This window comes from Glycine soja, chromosome 2 (assembly GCF_004193775.1).
Source record: "Glycine soja cultivar W05 chromosome 2, ASM419377v2, whole genome shotgun sequence".
In the NCBI taxonomy this organism is placed as follows: Eukaryota; Viridiplantae; Streptophyta; class Magnoliopsida; order Fabales; family Fabaceae; genus Glycine; species Glycine soja.
The window spans coordinates 16871815-16893028 of NC_041003.1; the positions used below are offsets into that span (position 1 = coordinate 16871815).

The 21214-nt window shown below is 31.0% G+C and overlaps 1 protein-coding gene across 1 annotated transcript; it reads left to right on the forward strand.

The window, feature by feature from the left end:
• Positions 1–310: 310 nt before the first annotated feature.
• LOC114390987 (3-oxoacyl-[acyl-carrier-protein] reductase FabG-like) lies at positions 311–6178 on the forward strand. The gene is made up of 3 exons (XM_028351964.1): positions 311–758; positions 2268–2497; positions 5702–6178. The coding sequence occupies exons 1-3, from the start codon at positions 419–421 to the stop codon at positions 5978–5980; spliced, it is 849 nt and encodes a 282-aa protein (XP_028207765.1). The 5' UTR covers positions 311–418; the 3' UTR covers positions 5981–6178.
• Positions 6179–21214: the final 15036 nt, after the last annotated feature.

Consider the following 21214-nt stretch of genomic DNA (forward strand, 5'->3'; position numbering starts at 1 on the left):
AATCACTGAACATAACCTTTGGGAATGTTCGGTAAGAAATAGGTTTTTTCTTGCCCAAAATCATAATTTCTAGTAATCATATTTTTTAAAAATAAATAAAATTTATTTGATTAATTATTAAAAATATTTAAATAATTTTTTTAGAAATCGAATAACTCATATTCTTACAAGTTATTTAAATTATTTATCATACTATATAATTTAATAAATAATAATATGATGTTTTATTGTAATAAAAAAAAATTAAACTCTAAAAAATAATATTCCCATTTGTAAAGTTTTTGTAGAAAACTACTAAAATATCTCTCATAATTGAAACTAAGCTACCTACCATTCTTTCCCATTCCTGAGTTTCCATTGCCGCGACATCTGAATTCCTCCTTGTCACTCATAATCACCAAATAGAAGCCATAAACAAATGAATGCCATAGCAGCAGAACAAGTGCTGGAGCCATGGCACAAGCTAGACGACAAAGTCGTTTTGGTGACGGGTGCTTCCTCGGGGCTCGGGCGAGATTTCTGCATCGACCTCGCCAAAGCTGGCTGCTGTGTCGTCGCGGCAGCTCGTCGCCTCGATCGCCTCACTTCCCTCTGCCACGAAATCAACCACCGATGGCCCTCGAACGTCGGAATCCACCGCGCGGTGGCGGTGGAGCTTGATGTCGCCGCCGATGGCCCCGCCATCGACAGGGCTGTGCAGAAGGCCTGGGACGCCTTTGGCCGCGTTGATTCCTTGATTAACAACGCTGGTGTCAGAGGTAATTCCCCTCAGAAATTTTCTGTACTTTTATTATTGTTAGACTTGAATTTAGTTTTTGTTTTTGTATGTAAATAGTGTATGTAATATTCAATTTTATAGTGTTAGTCTCTATTCACTGCTGTTTCAACCTATCATGTGATTAAGCGGATGATATGTCTTTTTATACAACTTTTAGTTTTTTTTCTTCTAGTTATGTTATTGATATAAAGTATCCACCGGTTTTGAGGACAAGTAATCTCTGCCGAACCTGACTACCTTTAGTTAAGTCTTCTCTCCCAACTACCCACTTTCTATCCATAAGCCGCAAACCCAAGACTTTGCTCTAACAACAGGTTGCTATACAACTTATAGTTTAGTTCATGAAAATATATCCTGTTTTTATTTTAGTCACTCTAATTTACCCTCTTCTTTTTACCTGACTTCTTAGCCAAGTTAAAAACGACAGATGCTAACACCAAAAGATTGAGTATTGTAAAGACTAAAATAGATATTTAAGTATTTATATTGTTAGTTAAAAAGGTAATAAGGCGTGAGGAACTGTGGCTTCCAAGGTTTTAAATTACAACTGCGGTTGTGGTTTCATTATTTTCTTTGATATTATGGGAAATTGCGGACAAATGCAGTCACAATTGCAATTGTGTTGTGATCGTGGACACTAGAAAAACTTTGATGTTACGGCTAAAATCTCATCCGTGGACCGTCTTTCAAAATCTTGGCTGCTTCTAATGCTTCCCGATTGCATACGTGTATAAGTGTTGTTGAACTCGTGAGAAAAGCATTTTTTGTTGGTTTTCAATTAAGAAATTTTAGTGATATCTACGCTCTTATAAAATTGGCAAGTAAAACATGGGGCTATAAATTGCAGGTATGACTGTGAAATTAATCCTTGATAGGGAGAGTTGTTCATAAAATTCTTAAAGTGATGATTTAGGAATTGGACCGTACCATTGGCTCTTGGCTTTCTGGAACTTGAAAATTCTTTTTTCAAGTAACTCTTGTTTTGGGCAAAGGAAAGTCTCCTCTGGAATTGTCAAAGTCATGCAATGCGAGTGCATTAGCCTTATGTGTTGTTGGGTGTTAAAGAATTGAAACTTCTCAAGCATTTTTCCTAGTAACTTATGAAATTAGAGTTGGTATTTACTATGAGCTATTGATGCAGAAGTAATGAAAATATTTTAAATCTTTTTTGTTGTAACCAAAGGAGAAAGTGGTGTACTATCTTTGTTTTGAGGTGTACTCTAGATTTATTCAGTCAGAAGAGTACTCCTCTATCTAAAACAAAAAAGAAAGTGCTGAAATAGTAACAAATAAAGAGTGAATAAGTGTTAATATGCTTCTATATTTTGTGTCAACTGTCAATTATATCCCCCAAATAGTAATAATAAATAAAGAAGAAATGATTTGTTTAATTCTAACATTGAGGGTCTAACTGAAGGGTTTGAACACGTTGAAACTCTTGATTACTTCATAAAACAACTAGTGATGTTTCCTATTTTTTATTGTGTAGGAAGTGTTAAATCACCCTTGAAATTGTCTGAAGAGGAATGGGATCATGTCTTCAAGACTAACCTAACTGGTTGTTGGTTGGTGTCAAAATATGTATGCAAACGCATGTGTGATATCCAGCTTAAGGGATCAATTATTAATATTTCTTCAGTTTCTGGTTTAAATCGGGGGCAATTGCCTGGAGCTGCTGCATATGCATCTTCGAAGGCAGGGGTAAACATGCTGACTAAGGTAATACTACTCGACATGATTTTTCTTAAACCAAACCACATTTTTTAATTCCTTCTTGCTTTTTCTTTGAATTTCTCAATAGGTTTACTTGATCATTGCATTATAGCAAAAAGTAAATGGATCAAGATTATGAAACTTGTTTCCTGTGTTGTGATATACAATTACAGAATTTGATTTATCTGATTAATCAGGGTTATATTGAAATACAAAATTGTCAAAATTCAGATAAAAGCTAAAGTAGAAGTTAGCTTGGATATATCATACATTCTATCACAACAGATAGCATATGTAGTGTTTGATTTTTTTTTTTTTGTTGGTTTGTTTGTTTAGAATAGGCTTACTATTCAATTGAACGTGGGAGGTGATCTATGCACACTACGAAAAATCCCCTAAGCTTAGCTGAGTGTTCACTTACAAGCAAAATTGTAATCTGCTGACTGAGTTTGCAATATGACTTAATCACTTTGGTTTGATTCAATTTCGTCAAGCAGCTTGGAAATGGCATGCATCAGAAGTTTGCAAAATGCAAGTTTTTAGAAAACACTCAAAAAAGTTTAATGCTACATCATCCCTTAACAACAAGATTTGACAGCAAGGACTAAGTGTTGATGGACTTTTATCAGGGACTAAAAGTAAAAACTCATAAATGTTCAGGGACTAAAAACATACTTAACCAAAAACAAAATATTAACAAAGAGAAATCTTGAGAGAGAGAGAGAGAGAGAGAAACAATGATTGGAATTTGTGTTTAGAAATGTTTAGAAACAGGGTGAGGAAACAGAAGTCCCAAATAGAGACAAAATACATGAAAATAAAGGAGTCCCGAATTTAAAGGGAATTGTGGCAGGACAGGTCTCAGTGGATGCTCTGATACCAAGTTGAATTTAGAGAGATCATAGAGAATAAAAAGTTTTTTTTATTCATTAGAACATAGTAGTACAAAGATTCTAGATACATTCATTTAAGTAGTTTTTTAATAGACTGGAGACTATATCCTTCTCCTAGGATAATATTAATTGAACTCAACTTCCTAGACACTAATACCCCAAATAAGTACTAAATGCATTTTATCATGTGATACATGAAAATACAATTTCCTTTCCCTTGTGCATTAACTATTACTATTTCCAACATTCATCGATGATGCAGTGGTAGTTTCCTTTGCTTTATAATGCATAAAAACTAGGATTCAGGTTGACATAAATAAAGATTAGGCAATCACAGTGTTTTCACCACCATGAAATTAAAAGAAAATGCCGTCTTTACAAGGGAAAATTAATGTCCTTTGACTTCTTGTCTATAATATACTGTGAACATCAAAGATCTCCTCCTCACTAAAGAATAAAGATAAGTCAGGCTGAAGGAAGGAACGTTGGTGGGCCTTCAACAAAGTCAAAGAACACATGGTCAATCCTATAATCATGACCAACCCATGGCTATCCTACAACTGAAACTATACAGTTCAGCATGTGCCATATGTTCAAGACGACAAGGCCTGTTGGGACTCCTAAACTCATTCTGTATGGCCTAGCCATTTTAGATAATTAGGTATGATTACAAATGAATTTCAATTGGGCAGAGAAATGGTTTGCTGCTCGAGTCTCCACTTTATTTTATATTGTGTCAATATGTTAGGAAACAAGTGTGCGAGTTAAGATGCATGCATTGTAGACAAGAAAACATTGATCAACGTATTCAATCCAAAAAAACTTCATTTTAAGTGCTAGGTATAAATAGAAAAAAACTGGAATGTAAATGTAAGCAAATCAAAGTACTAAGCTGTGTCATGCTGATTTTAGTCACTACTTGATAATTGTCACAGCTTCACATTTATAGCTCTTGAGTAATTTCTGTCCTAGATATCTGTCACATTCATGAGCATTTCATCACCACAACTTCAATATTGTCACTTACCTGGCATTTTTATGCCATTTGTTACCCGAATCTTGAAAGGGGCTTGGGCACAAATCTTGATTCTTCTCAATGTTCTTGCTCCCTCACGGCAGTGTGGATGGGATACATACAAAAGACATTTTGATGCCTATTGTTAGCAAAGGGGATTGCAGTTGTGAGAGGGGTTAGTGTTTTTTTAATACCTAGGTGAAGGGTGCCTCTCAATATATAGAATTAGAACCTTGCAGCCCAAGGAAGTTAGCATATTTATAATAAGGCTATCTTTTTTGACGTGATAGAGAAAGTGAGAAAGTGGACTTTTTGTGATCTAATATCCCTTAATTATGGACAAATCCATTCAATTAAGAATTTTGGGGATCTTTCCAGATTATAGTTCCAGAACACCACTAAATATTCATCTGTGCGACTTTAGTGATAATGGCTTACTTTTCTTTTTCTTAGCATGTTATTGGTGCAAAGTATTCACCGGTTTTGCTAATGACTAATCTTCATTGGGAATCTGACTGGCTCATCTTTGATGGAGTCTCACCTCCCAGGTTCCAACCATGTTTTTTCTATCCACGAGACTTAAATCTAAGATCTTGTTTAATGAATCTGAGATCAATACCACTTGGACCAACAATATTATAGGTTAATCATTACTTAGTATGATTTTTAAAGCTTATGGATGCTGCAGTTATATCAACGTCATAAATGACTTGTATCACTTTTTTGTTACTTTGTACTCATTTGAAAGCTTGTATTTTGCAGTAGCCTCAATATTGTCGATACATACAATGATAGGGCAGCAGGAGTTAAGCACCATGTCTAAATTAATTTTATGGGTCCTATTTCTTTTAATAACACTGCTTAGACTCTGCAATATTAGTATAAGAACTCACATTCGGAAAGTTGCTAAATTTTGGTTAGCTTTTCATCCACCTGCATAGAGAATTATTCATATTCATATGCATTAAAGGTAAGGAGCTAGGAATAACTACGGAATCTTTTTGCCTACGTAATTAAGCCACTGAATCAAACCTCCTTATTGTTCCCCTTAATAATCCAGTGAGACGGAGGTACGTAATAAACCTTCCCAGTACATCTAAACAAACTTGGTTTTCTCACAATACGATCTATAGTTACGTATGGCATTGTGCTTTAAGGTTGTTATATTCAACAAAATGTTCAATGTGTTCTTTAGATAAAGTCATGCACAAAATTCTAAGCTGGTTACGATTTTACTAATTATTGTTCATGTTGTATAAACAGCATATTGATATCATTATCTGGTGTAATGGTGTTTGACAGGTCATGGCTATGGAATTGGGGATGCACAAAATTAGAGTAAATTCCATATCCCCTGGAATTTTCAAATCTGAAATAACTGAAAATTTATTACAAAAAGATTGGCTGAATGATGTGGTCAGGAAAATAATGCCTTTGAGAAGATTAGGTACTTCAGATCCAGCATTAACATCTCTAGCTCGTTATCTTATTCATGATTCTTCTGAGTACGTCACGGGCAACAATTTTATTGTCGATTATGGAGGCACCTTACCAGGTGTACCAATTTATTCTTCTCTGTAAATTTTGGTACATTATGCACTAACGAAAAGTAATACTATGAATTATTCCATTACATATCTTCAAATTAGACAATATGGAGTTCTGAAGTCTATGTATATGGAGAATTATTGTGAAGTGGCTACCACCTTGATCTTACCATATAATGCTCCAGATGTCCATGTATAAATCATGTGGTCGCGATTGGAGTTTTGATATGTTCATAAACTAGTGTTCTTACCCCTCGATGCGTGGGTCATTTTATCTTTATTTTTAAAATATAGAAAATTGACATGGATAAAATAAAATTTAATTTGAAAGAGAAAAATATATTTATATGCCTAGGACACTTTTTTTTATAAATATTTTTAGTAGTTGATTTTTTTTATTACAAATTGAAATCTTTAAATTTAAATTGGTTTTTACCCGTCAAATTAAATGTAATTGAAATACTTTTTTCTTTTTTTTATATTTCAGACAAAATTAAAATTATAAAAATGAAATTTTTGAAAATATTACTTATATCATTAATTATTTACTTTTTTGTCTCAATGTTATTTAACAAATTTATTGTAGAAAATAAATACTGTGCAGTGTGACTAATATGCTAAATTAGTAATTTAGATCATGTTAATTTATTAAATGAATTAAAAAGTAACATAGAGTAAAATTAAATTAAATTTTAAAATAATATATCTGAAATCATGGTAAAATTAGATAATTATAAAAAAATAATATAATATTAAATTACTTCATAGTAACATTTTAGAGCTAAGTAAATAAGTTTTGAATGACTTGAATAAACATTAATTTTTATTTTTCCTTAATTCCATAAACAAAATTTAAATCTACCCATTCTAGACTTGCTGATGTAGGAAAACCAAAAAATAAAAAATAAAAGATTTGTTTGTGTGTCATATTTAAGTGACATGCTCATACTTAATTTAACTTACAACTAAAATACTAATGACTTATTTTTATTAGTTTCTTTTAAGATTTTTCTTTTATTTCTATATGAATATTATTTTTTAAAATTTCAGTCAAACTAAACACATTACATGCAACACTCCATATTCTAGATCAAAATATTGTTAGGACAACTCTCGTTAATTTTTTTATTCTTGAAATATATGTCAATAAATTTATATCTTCTTTAAAACTTGAGTAATATATATATATATATATATAGAAAACATATGCAAATAAACTTCATTGTAAAACTTGGGTAAATAAATTTTATTAAAACTTATAAAATCACATTAACATTTCTTGAAAGTCAACCCAATTAAAAACTTTTCATAACAAGTTTACAATAATCGCGGCCTTCGAAAAGATATGAACCTTACAATAGAATAATTAAAATACAAGAGTGAAACAGCATAGTCTTCATACATAATAATAAAAGTATCATAATACAGTGTCACAGGAAAATAAAATGTATCCTATAAATATCTAAAAGTAAGTGTAACATGTAAATCTGTGACAAATATGACTATTTGAATCTAGGTATGCCTAACTCTAAAACGAATACATCCAAAGGAAAACCTAGGTCTCAAAGCAAAACATCTACTCGACCCAAGGTATCAAACTGTATCTAAGATGGATCCTCGAAAGTATCATCCTCATCTTCTTAGATGAAGGCTCTAACAGCCACAACAGTTATTTGTACTCCTCTATCTCCACAGGTCGCAGGCATGAGATCATCATGGTCTCCTTTGATGTCGGTACCTGAAAGTTATTGGTCGTAGGGATAAGTCCTCTACTTCTCAAATGCCACAAACAACACACAAAACATACAACTTACATAACCATGTGTATTTTTCTAGGCAAACAACGCTCTCGATGCCTTAGAGTGCATAATTATCACACTTGACATAAAATGATTAGTACTTAACACCGTTGACTGCCACTCTTGACACAGTCAAATACTGCAGTTGACATTATTGATAATCACACTAGACACAACTAACTGTCACACTTGACACATAACAGAGCCCAACAATGCCACCAAGCCTCTTAGGTACTAGTGGTCTTACACAACCACATGGATAACAGTTGGGAGTGATCACCACATACGGGTACAACGTATATCGATCCCCAAGCTCCCAACTCCAAAAACTATAGTCTAGAAGCCATTCAAGAGTAGCAAAGTGAGGCCTATGAGTTCCCTGTGCAAAATGAGTGCACCAAATGTCGAATAGTCACCACTCACTAATTCCCCTAGGTTCTTCAAACCTCTCCACTCACTATACCCCCATGTACCCTGTAGATCATCAATTTCTCAACATAAACTTCATCATCTCACAGATGGACCATAATCATATACCTCACCATCTTATAGTTGGATTCTAACCATAATCACACAATCTCATAAATGAATCTTAATAACAAAACAATCATCTCACAAATGGGATAGAACTAACGGCTCCTTACTTTTCCTTCAATCTTCTTGCATCTTTTCATTGAATTGCGTGCATAGCCTTCGTGCTTCTTACAACACACAAAACAGATATTCATACATACACAGAGAGATACAAGGCTTAAGCCTATGTACTACTCTCGATGAACCATTCTAGGCCCCTTAAGTGATAGAAATCACTTTTCACCAAAATCTATCAAAAATTCGACAACATAACAACTATATTTACAACATCCTAAAATTTATAATAAGCAATTTTCCAAGGGTTGGAAACCCCCAGACTCAAACCAAAGCACATATAGGTGAATATCATTATATTGCGGAAAAATAAATCACACGCTACATATACAATTGTTGAAGTTCCCACTCTCTTCGTCTTAGGAATTCATAAAAAATAATAAAATTTCATCTTTCATTCACGTCTTAGCAATGACACTAGCAGACAATATATTCACTTATAGCATAACAATTGTCAGCAGACTTGCATACAATCAATCTCAACATTGAACATGACATTAACCTTATATCTCAACAATCACATTAACAGTATCCATAACATTTTCAGGCATAACAGTAACCATCACAACACAATTGCAATTAATTTCAGCATTGATCATACAATCCACAAATATTACATAGAACACCAACTTACAAATTAGAGGATTAATAGAAGATGGTCCTCATGAGTTTAGTAATTTTGTTTGTCTTAGCTTACAAGTTCATAATGGATCTTAGAGCGGTTCTCAGAGCTCCTTGACACTTTCCCTAGGATTTTCTTCATTCTAAATCCATCTTTAGTCTTAGAATTACCAAATTAAGTCATCTAATGTCTAGTATCAAGCTGCTGCCCTATTTCACAAAGTTTTCACTCTCAAACTTGTCTTCAAATTTCTAAAGTGTTTCGGAAATCAATTTTTCATAAATCGTATATGCTATCTAACATTTTGGCACCTAACAAACTCATTTTTGGGATCAAAACTTTAAGAAAAATATTCCATACAACTATAACAATCAGTTCAATTTTGTCACAGATTTAATCCTATAAAATATCCTTAAATTGGTTTTGTTCATAACTTTTGCTAGAAAACTCTGATTTAAGTGAAATTTAAGACTAAGCCTATGTTTTAACACTCAAAGAGCTCAATTTTAACCTTGAAACTTCTAGAAAAACAACATATCATCTAGTTCCATTCATGAAAGAAAATATGAAATTTAAGAAAAATATTCCATACAACTATACAATCAGTTTAATTTTGTGACAGATTTAATCCTATAAAATATCCTTAAATTGGTTTTGTTCATAACTTTTGCTAGAAAACTCTGATTTATGTGAAATTTAAGACTAACCCTATGTTTTAACACTCAAAGAGCTCAATTTTAACCTTGAAACTTCCAGAAAAACAACATATCATCTAGTTCCATTCATGAAAGAAAATATGAAATTTAAACATCAAAACAACATGCAATGAAGCCTAGCTTCCAAAGACAACAAGGTTAGGATTCAAGAAGGGGAAAGAGTCCCCTTACCTCTTGTAGTCTCCACGTGAAAGAGAAGGATACAACCAAGAATGAAGTTCTCTTGAGTCAAAACAAGCTTCAACAAAACTCAAGAACATGAGAGAAGATTCAAGTGATGAAGAAGAATGAAGAATGCTAGAGTGAAGGGTGAACTTGCTTACCAACACTTCTAGGCTTCAAGGTTTCTAGACCAGCCCTCAAGGGCAAGAAGAAGAATATTTTTTTATGCTCTAAACTCCCCTAGAAGCTGATATGAAAATGGGAGGAAATGGCAAGATTTTGGGTTTTTAATGAAGCTTTGTAAGTGTGCTTAAGGCTTTGGTCCAATGGATTAAGGTGTTGGCTTATCTTAATGACTTAGTTTTGACTCATGAATGACTCTTGGCAGCCCATGGAAATCCTATACATCAAGCCCACAGTTGGTATGGTTTCCTTTTAAATTTTCTACTAAAAATGGTTAAAGTAGAGTTTTGCCAAAAATGATTATTCTTGCTTTTTTTTTATCAAAACTAGTAAATTCTATCCTTGTTACACCTTGATTACTGTGTTAATCTCCCTAGGATTACATGTAACTAGAGTGAACATCACACATAAATCACTCTAACACAGAGTTAAATTACACTGTCAGTCAATGTACAACACAATTTTGTTATAGATGGAATTTTCATTTGGGCAGTTACCATTTTTGTGCCAAGCTAGACTAAACAAATTATTTACACTAAATGCAAACATATATAGCACAAAAATTCTATGATTAAAAATATATAACTACTGAAATTAAATTCATACTTGCACAAATGACACAACACAAAGTTTTCTCTATTAGTCTGAGTTGTAATTTTCCAAGGTATTACTACTCTAACTTATTTTAATTATTTTACATCATATAATCATATACTTTAATTATTCACCAACTAATTAAACTAAAATTTTATTTTTAAACTAGTTGTATATTCATTTACGAAAATACCTTCCACTTTAAACTCTTATGACTTAATTACCCATTTTCAAATTTTATGAAATCTAGATTATCATTAATCAATCTTAATTATCCCCACTTAATTTCTAACTTTACTTACATTAGTTACTAACTTTCTTCTTTCAAGTTTTTAATTTTTATTTCTAAACCAAAATCCAATTATTAACATCTAGGCCATTAATGAATTAACCATTATTTGACCAGGAGGTTTTATCTAAATTATCCTTATTCTTTCTAGACTTTAAGTTAAAAACTTAAGAACTTAACCATGCTTAGGTATCCTATGGTAACATCTCATTTTCTACAATTTTAATAGTCTAAAAATACTACCCAATCATGCAACAAAACAATAACATTATCTACCACACACATGGAAAATTGGGATGTTACATTACACTTTTTTTCTTATAAATTAAGATAACATGTTTAAATTAATATACAATATTTACTTTATATTTATTATCTTCCTTTTTGTTTTTATTCTCAAATTACTAGTTTTTTTTTTACAAAGCGATGCAAGAGATAAACAAAGAGTTTAAGAATCTTTATTTTAGTTTTGTTGTGTACTTTGACAAAAAAATAACATTATGTGAAAACAAATCGCTCATATAGAATAGCTGATAAAATAAGGACACATGATATTATTCAAAACATAATAACATCATGTTTATTTCACCTTTCTTTTGTGTTTCATAAATGAATTACAAAACTGAAAATAAACTACTCAAATAATCGTTACGATAAATAAATCTTCAATCCTTCAATCATTTGAGACATGCAAAACAACTGATAAAATAAAAAAGTGAAAAGAATATTAATTCAATAAATATGTTTTAAATCATACTTATAATAAAATTTTCTTAATTGTAGAATAAAATGGATCGTAATTTTTTTTCTTCTAAATTTATCATTTTTAAAAGTTAGAATGCATGACTTGCCAAATATAAAAATAGCATTATTATAAAAATTCCCATAAATTAAGCAAAAAAACCATTTGTTTTATAAGAAAAAATATTCACTCCCATGTATTATACTTTATATATAATTAATCATAAAAAATAATTTATATATAACTTTTATTTTAATATATTGGCATATACAGAGCGATGCAAGAGATAAACAAAGAGTTTAAGAATCTTTATTTTAGTTTTGTTGTGTACTTTGACAAAAAAATAACATTATGTGAAGACAAATCGCTCATATAGAATAGCTGATAAAATAAGGACACATGATATTATTCAAAACATAATAACATCATGTTTATTTCACCTTTCTTTTGTGTTTCATAAATGAATTACAAAACTGAAAATAAACTACTCAAATAATCGTTACGATAAATAAATCTTCAATCCTTCAATCATTTGAGACATGCAAAACAACTAATAAAATAAAAAAGTGAAAAGAATATTAATTCAATAAATATGTTTTAAATCATACTTATAATAACATTTTCTTAATTGTAGAATAAAATGGATCGTAATTTTTTTTCTGTTAAATTTATCATTTTTAAAAGTTAGAATGCATGACTTGCCAAATATAAAAATAGCATTATTATAAAAATTCCCATAAATTAAGCAAAAAAGCCATTTGTTTTATAAGAAAAAATATTCACTCCCATGTATTATACTTTATATATAATTAATCATAAAAAATAATTTATATATAACTTTTATTTTAATATATTGGCATATACAGAGCGATGCAAGAGATAAACAAAGAGTTTAAGAATCTTTATTTTAGTTTTGTTGTGTACTTTGACAAAAAAATATTATGTGAAGACAAATCGCTCATATAAAATAGCTGATAAAATAAGGACACATGATATTATTCAAAACATAATAACATCATGTTTATTTCACCTTTCTTTTGTGTTTCATAAATGAATTACAAAACTGAAAATAAACTACTCAAATAATCGTTACGATAAATAAATCTTCAATCCTTCAATCATTTGAGACATGCAAAACAACTAATAAAATAAAAAAGTGAAAAGAATATTAATTCAATAAATATGTTTTAAATCATACTTATAATAACATTTTCTTAATTGTAGAATAAAATGGATCGTAATTTTTTTTCTTTTAAATTTATCATTTTTAAAAGTTAGAATGCATGACTTGCCAAATATAAAAATAGCATTATTATAAAAATTCCCATAAATTAAGCAAAAAAGCCATTTGTTTTATAAGAAAAAATATTCACTCCCATGTATTATACTTTATATATAATTAATCATAAAAAATAATTTATATATAACTTTTATTTTAATATATTGGCATATACAGAGCGATGCAAGAGATAAACAAAGAGTTTAAGAATCTTTATTTTAGTTTTGTTGTGTACTTTGACAAAAAAATAACATTATGTGAAGACAAATCGCTCGTATAGAATAGCTGATAAAATAAGGACACATGATATTATTCAAAACATAATAACATCATGTTTATTTCACCTTTCTTTTGTGTTTCATAAATGAATTACAAAACTGAAAATAAACTACTCAAATAATCGTTACGATAAATAAATCTTCAATCCTTCAATCATTTGAGACATGCAAAACAACTGATAAAATAAAAAAGTGAAAAGAATATTAATTCAATAAATATGTTTTAAATCATACTTATAATAACATTTTCTTAATTGTAGAATAAAATGGATCGTAATTTTTTTTCTTCTAAATTTATCATTTTTAAAAGTTAGAATGCATGACTTGCCAAATATAAAAATAGCATGATTATAAAAATTCCCATAAATTAAGCAAAAAAGCCATTTGTTTTATAAGAAAAAATATTCACTCCCATGTATTATACTTTATATATAATTAATCATAAAAAATAATTTATATATAACTTTTATTTTAATATATTGGCATATACAAAGCAATGTGTAAAAGAAAATTAAAATTTGTTCAGGTAGAAAAAAACACGAATAACTTATTTAGGCGAAAAGATAATTAGTAAAATATGAATAATTATCTGCTTAAAAAATAATTTTAGATGTTAATTTTGCATGGAGAAAATATTAGTGACTATGTTAATTTAATTTTATATTTTTTATGCATTAAAATTATATTAATTATGTAAAATAATTTAGTAAAAATAATTTTATTTTTATTTAAATAATCTTTAGTAAAAATCTTTATCACTTGAATTTATTGTAAATTTTTCTACTTATTTTTATTAATAGTAATTATGCTGATTTAATTAATTTTTTATATTATTAAATATATATTACTTATGTAAAACAAATTTCAATTTTTATAGTAAAATAATCATTAGGAAAAAGTTTATTCCCGTGAATTCAAAGTACTTTTTTTACTTGTTTTTACTAAAAATGATCATCCTCATGAGTTATATTTTTTTATATCTAATTCGGTACGTAAGTTTGAATTTATATTCATATTTTTATGAAAAACATTCATAACAATTTTTAATATTTTTTCATACTTTCTATTTTGATAAAAAAATATTAAATAAATTATTTAAGTTATGAGAGAGATAGCTATAAAAATACATCTAAATTAAAAGAATTATAATAGAATAACTAATATGAACCCATGAAGGCTCAATTATGTAAAATATTATTTGCATTGGATGGAAGACCCATTGAATAAAATAAGGCATGCCACATTCAATGTGTTTGAAGATATTAAAAAATATAAGAAGATATTGAAGCTATTAAAAAAAAGATACTGAAGAAGCAAGAAGATATATGAAAATATTCAAGATATCATTAGACTTAACATTTATTTTAAAATTTAGAGTTAGGATATGTTTTTATCTTATGTTTCAGCTCGTTGATGTTCACTATTGTTGTAACCTAAGGCACTACGGGACGACGAAAGAAAATAAAAGGAAAATTCCATTTGTTTTCTAAGGAGAAAAGGAGAGAGAATCGCCACCAACATTTATTTTAGGGAAACATTAGAAAGATCAAAAAGAAGGTTTGCGAATTTTGAAAGAAAATGGGGTTCGGGAGTTGTTTACGCGTAGGGAAGGTGCTAACACCCCACGTGCCCATTACGAAGACTTTAATCGAGTATGCAATAACGTGACTTTAAAATTAATTATTTTTCCAAGAGCGGTGAATTACTTTTCTTTTATATATATTTTTTCATTATTATTTTTTTCAAATCGACAAGGGGTTTGCTCCTACGTATCCCCATGTGCAATAATAAAATTAGACCTACGTAGTTTTTTACAAAAAATAGTTTATGTGTTGAAGAAATTTGTCTTAAATACAAAAAGAAAAGTCTTTAAGGTGTTGGACCTCAAAATGATCTCAAGTGATATTTGACGAAAATAAGTTGGCTGTGAATTGGTTTCTTTTTATTTGGATTTGTTCATTAGTCGAATATTCTTTGTATCCACCTATTACAAATATGACAAATATCTCTGAGCGAGCGAGGCGAGTCCAAGACCTAGCGTTGGGCGCTACAACAACAAAGTGCTCTAGGGGAATTACCAGGCAAGTCCGAGACTTAGCATGGCAACTTAAAGTAAAGGGAAGTAAACATAATGGAATTGCGGGAACAACGGAAATAACGGAAAATACGAAAATAACAAAATTTAGGGCGTTAGAAATACATAAATCACGAAAATGAAAATAACGGATTTTAGTGTGTCGAAAATGCATAAACTACGAAAATGACTTTAAATTAGTTCAAGAAATATGGGATTGGATTTCATTATTCATACCATATAGAAATCATTTTCTAACATTATTGTTGCATGCATAGTTATCCCAAGTCGATCCCTCGCGCATGCGATAAATGCCTTAGCATTATAATTATATTTCTCGTGCTTTTTGTAATCAAAATGTTATGTTCCATTCCTAGCAACGCAACGTAAAGAGTAAGATCATTTGGTTCCGATTCTAAGATTACCTTCTAGTCTCACTTAAAATCAAATTTTCATGACACTAGTGATCAACTAGAGTCAAGCATTACGAGTAAAATGAAATTGCCAATAGCTAGTAGAAAAAGATTAATACACACATAATATCACAAAGGACCCATAAGGGTACAGAGATTACATTCAATCCTTAAGAAAAACTAACTGATCATTGCGTAGGGTACAAGACTAACAAGAGAAATGGAAAAGGAAATGATCCACGATCACAATTCTGTAGCGCCTCGGCTTTGCTTTTCTTCTTCTCCTCCTCCTTTTGCGTTTTTATTTTCTGTTTCCTTTAGTTCAGAACCCCTTTCCCTCTTCCCCTACATAGCTATTTATAGGAAAAGCCATTTGGTGCAGGGGAAACTCGCCCAGGCGAGCTGCTTGCTTAGGGCTGAAGTTATCAGCTCACCCAGCCGAGCTAGAGCTCGCCTAGGTGAGTGGCCTGCTTAGGGCTGAAGCTTTCTCTTAGCCCAGGCGAGCTAGATGCTAGCTTGGGAGAATTTAGGGCCAGAAATTTTTATGAAAATACCATTTTTCCCTCCCTTGTGGCTTTGTTTCTGGATCTAACAAACAACCATCAAAACCCTGAGCGACCCCATGGCCTTGCATTATAACCAGTTCCAAACACTGCAATTCGATTGGCAATGATCAAAGCATTATATCCGAATGATAAAACATTATACCCAGATGAAATTAGGGTCTGACAACTACCAACAAATTCAATGCAACAATCACCTTTTGATACATGATCTCTTAGAAAATGATGCCTAATTTCTATATGCTTAGTTCTAGAATGCATAACTGAATTCTTAGACATATTTGTAGCACTTGCATTATCACATTTAGGTGGAATGTGATCAAGAGTTACCCCAAAGTCTTCAAGTTGTTGCTTCATCCAAAGACTTTGTGTACAACAACTTCCAGCTGTAATGTATTATGCTTCAGTAGTGGATATTCCAAGATACAAGTGAACTTCCCAAGAGGTGGCATGTCCCACTTGTGCTTTTCCTATCTAGCTTACATCTTGCTTTGGGAGGTCTTTAGGAGGTGTGATAGTGGTTTCCTTGCTTTGTTCAAAATCTTTAACCTTGGATTCAACTTCAAGTGCAGTGTGCTTATCTGGAAAACCTGCATCTTCATCTTCCAAAGCATTTTCTTAAACAAAAGAGTTAGTTTCATCACAAACAACATGTACAGATTCTTTCACACACAATGTTCTCCTATTAAACACTCTATATGCCTTTCTTTGTAATGAATAACCAAAAAAGATTATCTTACCAGCTTTTGCATCAAAATTGAATCCTATTAAACACTCTGTTAGTGTATTGAAAATTTTAGTCATAAGAATTTTGTGCTACAAAATAAAATAAATTTATTATAATACTGAATTACATATTTACATAAGCAAAAAAATTATCTTTATAGATTAAAATAAGACAAATAGATATACGCTAACATCAGATGGATCAACTTATGCACAAAAAGTCTTGAAACACTTAAAATACCATTGTTAGGTATTATCCCATAAAAAACAAACAACACACAATCTTTGCTCTTCCATTATCTCTTGTTTTTCAAATATTTTGGATGACAATTAATGTTATGATAAAAGTTTTCTACAGAGTGTCATTTGTTTAAATAAAATAATAATATAATAAAAAAATGAATTCCCAAAAAATATTGAAAAAATAACATATTAAGAAATATAAGCTGGAGAGACAAAATTGATTTTTGTGCTTCAATTTTTTTTTGTTCCACGTCAAACGATGACTTGTTGTTGAACTTTACACCTAAAGTCTCTTCACATACACTACTAGAAAATAAGGTTTTAACATCGGTTATTTAAGACTTTCAACATCGGTTATTAATTGATGTTGAAAGTACCGATGTGGAAGGTAGTATCGTTAACATCGATTTTTCAAAACCGATGTTAACTAATAAATACAACATCGGTTATTTAAATAAGTGATGTTATATAATAAGAATTATGAAAAAAAAATTATAAATTTATATATCAACATCGGTTTTTAAAAAACCGATGTTGTAAGTGACATTTAACATCGATTTTTTAAATAACCGATGTTAAATGTGACATGTGACATCTGTTTTTAAAAAATTGATGTTGTAAGTAACATTTCACATCGGTTTTTTAAAAAACTGATGTTGTAAGTGATATTTAACATCGATTATTTAAATAGGCGATGTTATATGATACAAATTATGAAAAAAAAAGTTATAAATCTATAAATCAACATCGGTTTTTAAAAAACTGATGTTGTAGGTGACATTTAACATCGGTTTTTAAAAAAACTGATGTGAAATGTTACTTACAACATCAGTTTTTTAAAAAACTAATGTTAAATGTCACTTACCTGAACATTTTTTAACATCGATTTTTTAAAAAACTAATGTTGTAAGTGACATTTAACATCGGTTTTTAAAAAAACTGATGTTGTAAGTAACATTTCACATCAGTTTTTTTAAAAACCGATGTTGTTTTAGATTTTTTTTAACATGATGTCTGTTTTTTCAATAAATCACAAAAATAACCTGCAAATTTTAAAATCAGATCACACAACATATAATTTTCATTTCGTTTTGAAACAGTTTTTACCAGAAAATTCAATGAGAAATTTACTAATTAATATGAATTTAAAACATATTTAATGTTGAGACAAGAATTGTAAATTAAGTAAGTAAATATAAACTATAATTACAAAATTGTCTAAACATCCTAAGTTTCATTTTTCACTTTCAAATAGTACTTTGCCCACTGGTTGCGAAGCGCCTTCAATCTTTCTGGTTCCAATGGTCTAGGATCAGTGAAATACTGCATGATATAATAAAACATAAGTTAATAATATATTAGCAATCATAATAATATGAAATTTGGTGAATTAAAAATTACCATTTCCCAATTATTCTGGAAATTTCCTAAGATTATAGTTGACATCCAGTGCATGACGTAATACCCACACTCAGTGCTTCCTTTTTGTATATTACACTAAATACATTATGAAATTTAGACATGCAACGTTTAGTACAAATTAGTCTACACAGTACTAAAATATAAGTAAAAACATATTGCTTAAATAACTTACTTTAACTTACTTTATATTCAAAGCACTATTGAATATAAACATAGATTCTTATTGTACATTTAAAATTTTGATTTACCCGACTAATGCTAATGCAAATGTATTGAAAAACAACACTGACCTATTAATTATGCCTTTGAGGTAGTTGTCTGGCTTATTATGCAACGAACAAAACCAAATGACAACATTTTCCTTAGGCAAAATGACGACCATTTGCCAATGTGCACTGCAGTGGAGACCAATATAGGTTATTATACTATTATACATTATTTAAATTCATTTGTTGAGTTTAAGTTACCCATTCAGGTAGGCTCCTAGGTACACATCCCGTTTTGAATTTTGCATCCAGTTCTTAATGTAATTTTCTAATTCAAATTGTGATTGGTTAGATCTCTGGATAGACTGTGGCTCGAGGAATCCATACACATCGATATTCCCAGCTCGCATATTTGTCTCAGTCATATGCCTATTGTTGTTAACACAAAATAAATTATGCATGAAGGTAAAACAATAAATTAGGTAATTAACAATAATCTAAATTGACTTACAGAATCCACAACTGTATAACAGATATGTTGAGACATTGACCACCGTGTGCAATTTCAGACAGATCTTCATGCTTTATGTACAAGGAGAAGTTTTCATTAAACAGGCCAAACAAGGTAGCATCCCACATAACCTGCAATGGCTTCAGAAAAAGTTGTGGGATGATCAATGTCATTAGATATAGCGGATCATCGACCTCATCATCCGGCCTATCTGTAAGTTTCACGGGTCCCACAGCTCCCTGTTTATCTAACATAATTAATTGACATAATTTAATCACATTAAACATTTTAATTGGAAAAATAAGCATTTAATGACACTAAAATACATGTTCTGATAAACGCTTGACAAGATGTGTCGGCCAAGCAAGGAATGTGTTAAGAGCCTGTCCCATGACCTTAACCTCTTTAGTGGGTACAGGAATGGGAGCATCTGCATCTCTAATCTCCTCAACACCAACCTTGACTTGATCATGCAGCAAATGAATGTTGTGAATGGTTGTGGATCCCTCATAAACTCTTCCTAGGGCAACCAGGCGAGAAGGATATTCTTCAATATACAACCCGCATTTGTATGAGTCATCGGTGTTTGGATCGTTCCCTGAGGGATCAACATAACTCTCCTTTGTGCTGACACGAGCAGCTGAAGGACCAACATCAGGTTCAGGAGGCAGTGCGAGTCCCTGTAATTGCATTTGGCTGAGGGATAACATTAGCCGTCGAGTGACTTTTTCTGTGATTGAATCCTCTAGTTGGTCCTTGATTTGTTGCGTCAACTGTTGCAAGTATTCGGGAGCAATGGAGGAGGTCCTTGAAGCTGATCCAAAGTATTGCTTGATGGTTATACCGGCTCCTACAGCATGCACACGAACAGGGTGTTCTGGTCGCCTAATGGCAGCAGCCAGTATATCATGACGTCCATGGGTAACAAAGGAACCCTGTGAGGCCTGCTCCTCAAGCGCATCCTGTGAAGAACACATTTATTCTATACTTAATCACACAATAAAAAAATAATTACAATTATGAATTGAAAGTGACTTACAATCTTGTCAGTAATTTCCTTTGCTGCTTCATATGTCATGTCACTAGTTTTCTTGGTGCGGGCTAGCTTCCACTTCACGTGTCGTTTGATGGGAGATGGAGGATCAATGATGGTGTCAGTGCTTCCGAATTGAGTAGCTTCCTCTAGTTTTTTCTTTCTCTTCTCATCCATCAATTTTTTTTTCTAAATATTCATAACCCCACGAGACATCACGTGAGGGACAGTGTTTTGTTTTTGGACGGCTTGTGCTTTTTTTCACACATTCTGTAAAAATGAAACATTAATGAAACTCATGATTACAATGTATTATAATAAGTTCATTTAAAGTTAAAAAAAATGAAAATCACAAATTAGTTACCTCCCATGAAGGGTCTCTACGGCTTTGACAAAATTGGACCCATTTCTCCTTGCTAATGCCGTACATTTTGCATACAGTGTCATCGACACTATCCTTGTCAGCTGCAAGTGCCCACAGTCTAAAGTATTTTATTTTTCGACGTCAAATCAGACTTAAACTGTCTCCACCGCTCCCCCACAGTCTAAAGTATTTTATTTTTTGTCCTTAAATCAGATGCTTCAGGGATATCAAATTCAGCCTAACAAAGAGTAAATTAGGTTTTATTAATACTAAATTCAAATATTTGGCTAACAAACAATATGGAACATGAAATAATACATGATACCTGAATATCCTCCCATATCAAATCCTTCTGAGTAATAGGGACATGCTTCCAATTTTCGTATGTGACATCCACCTTA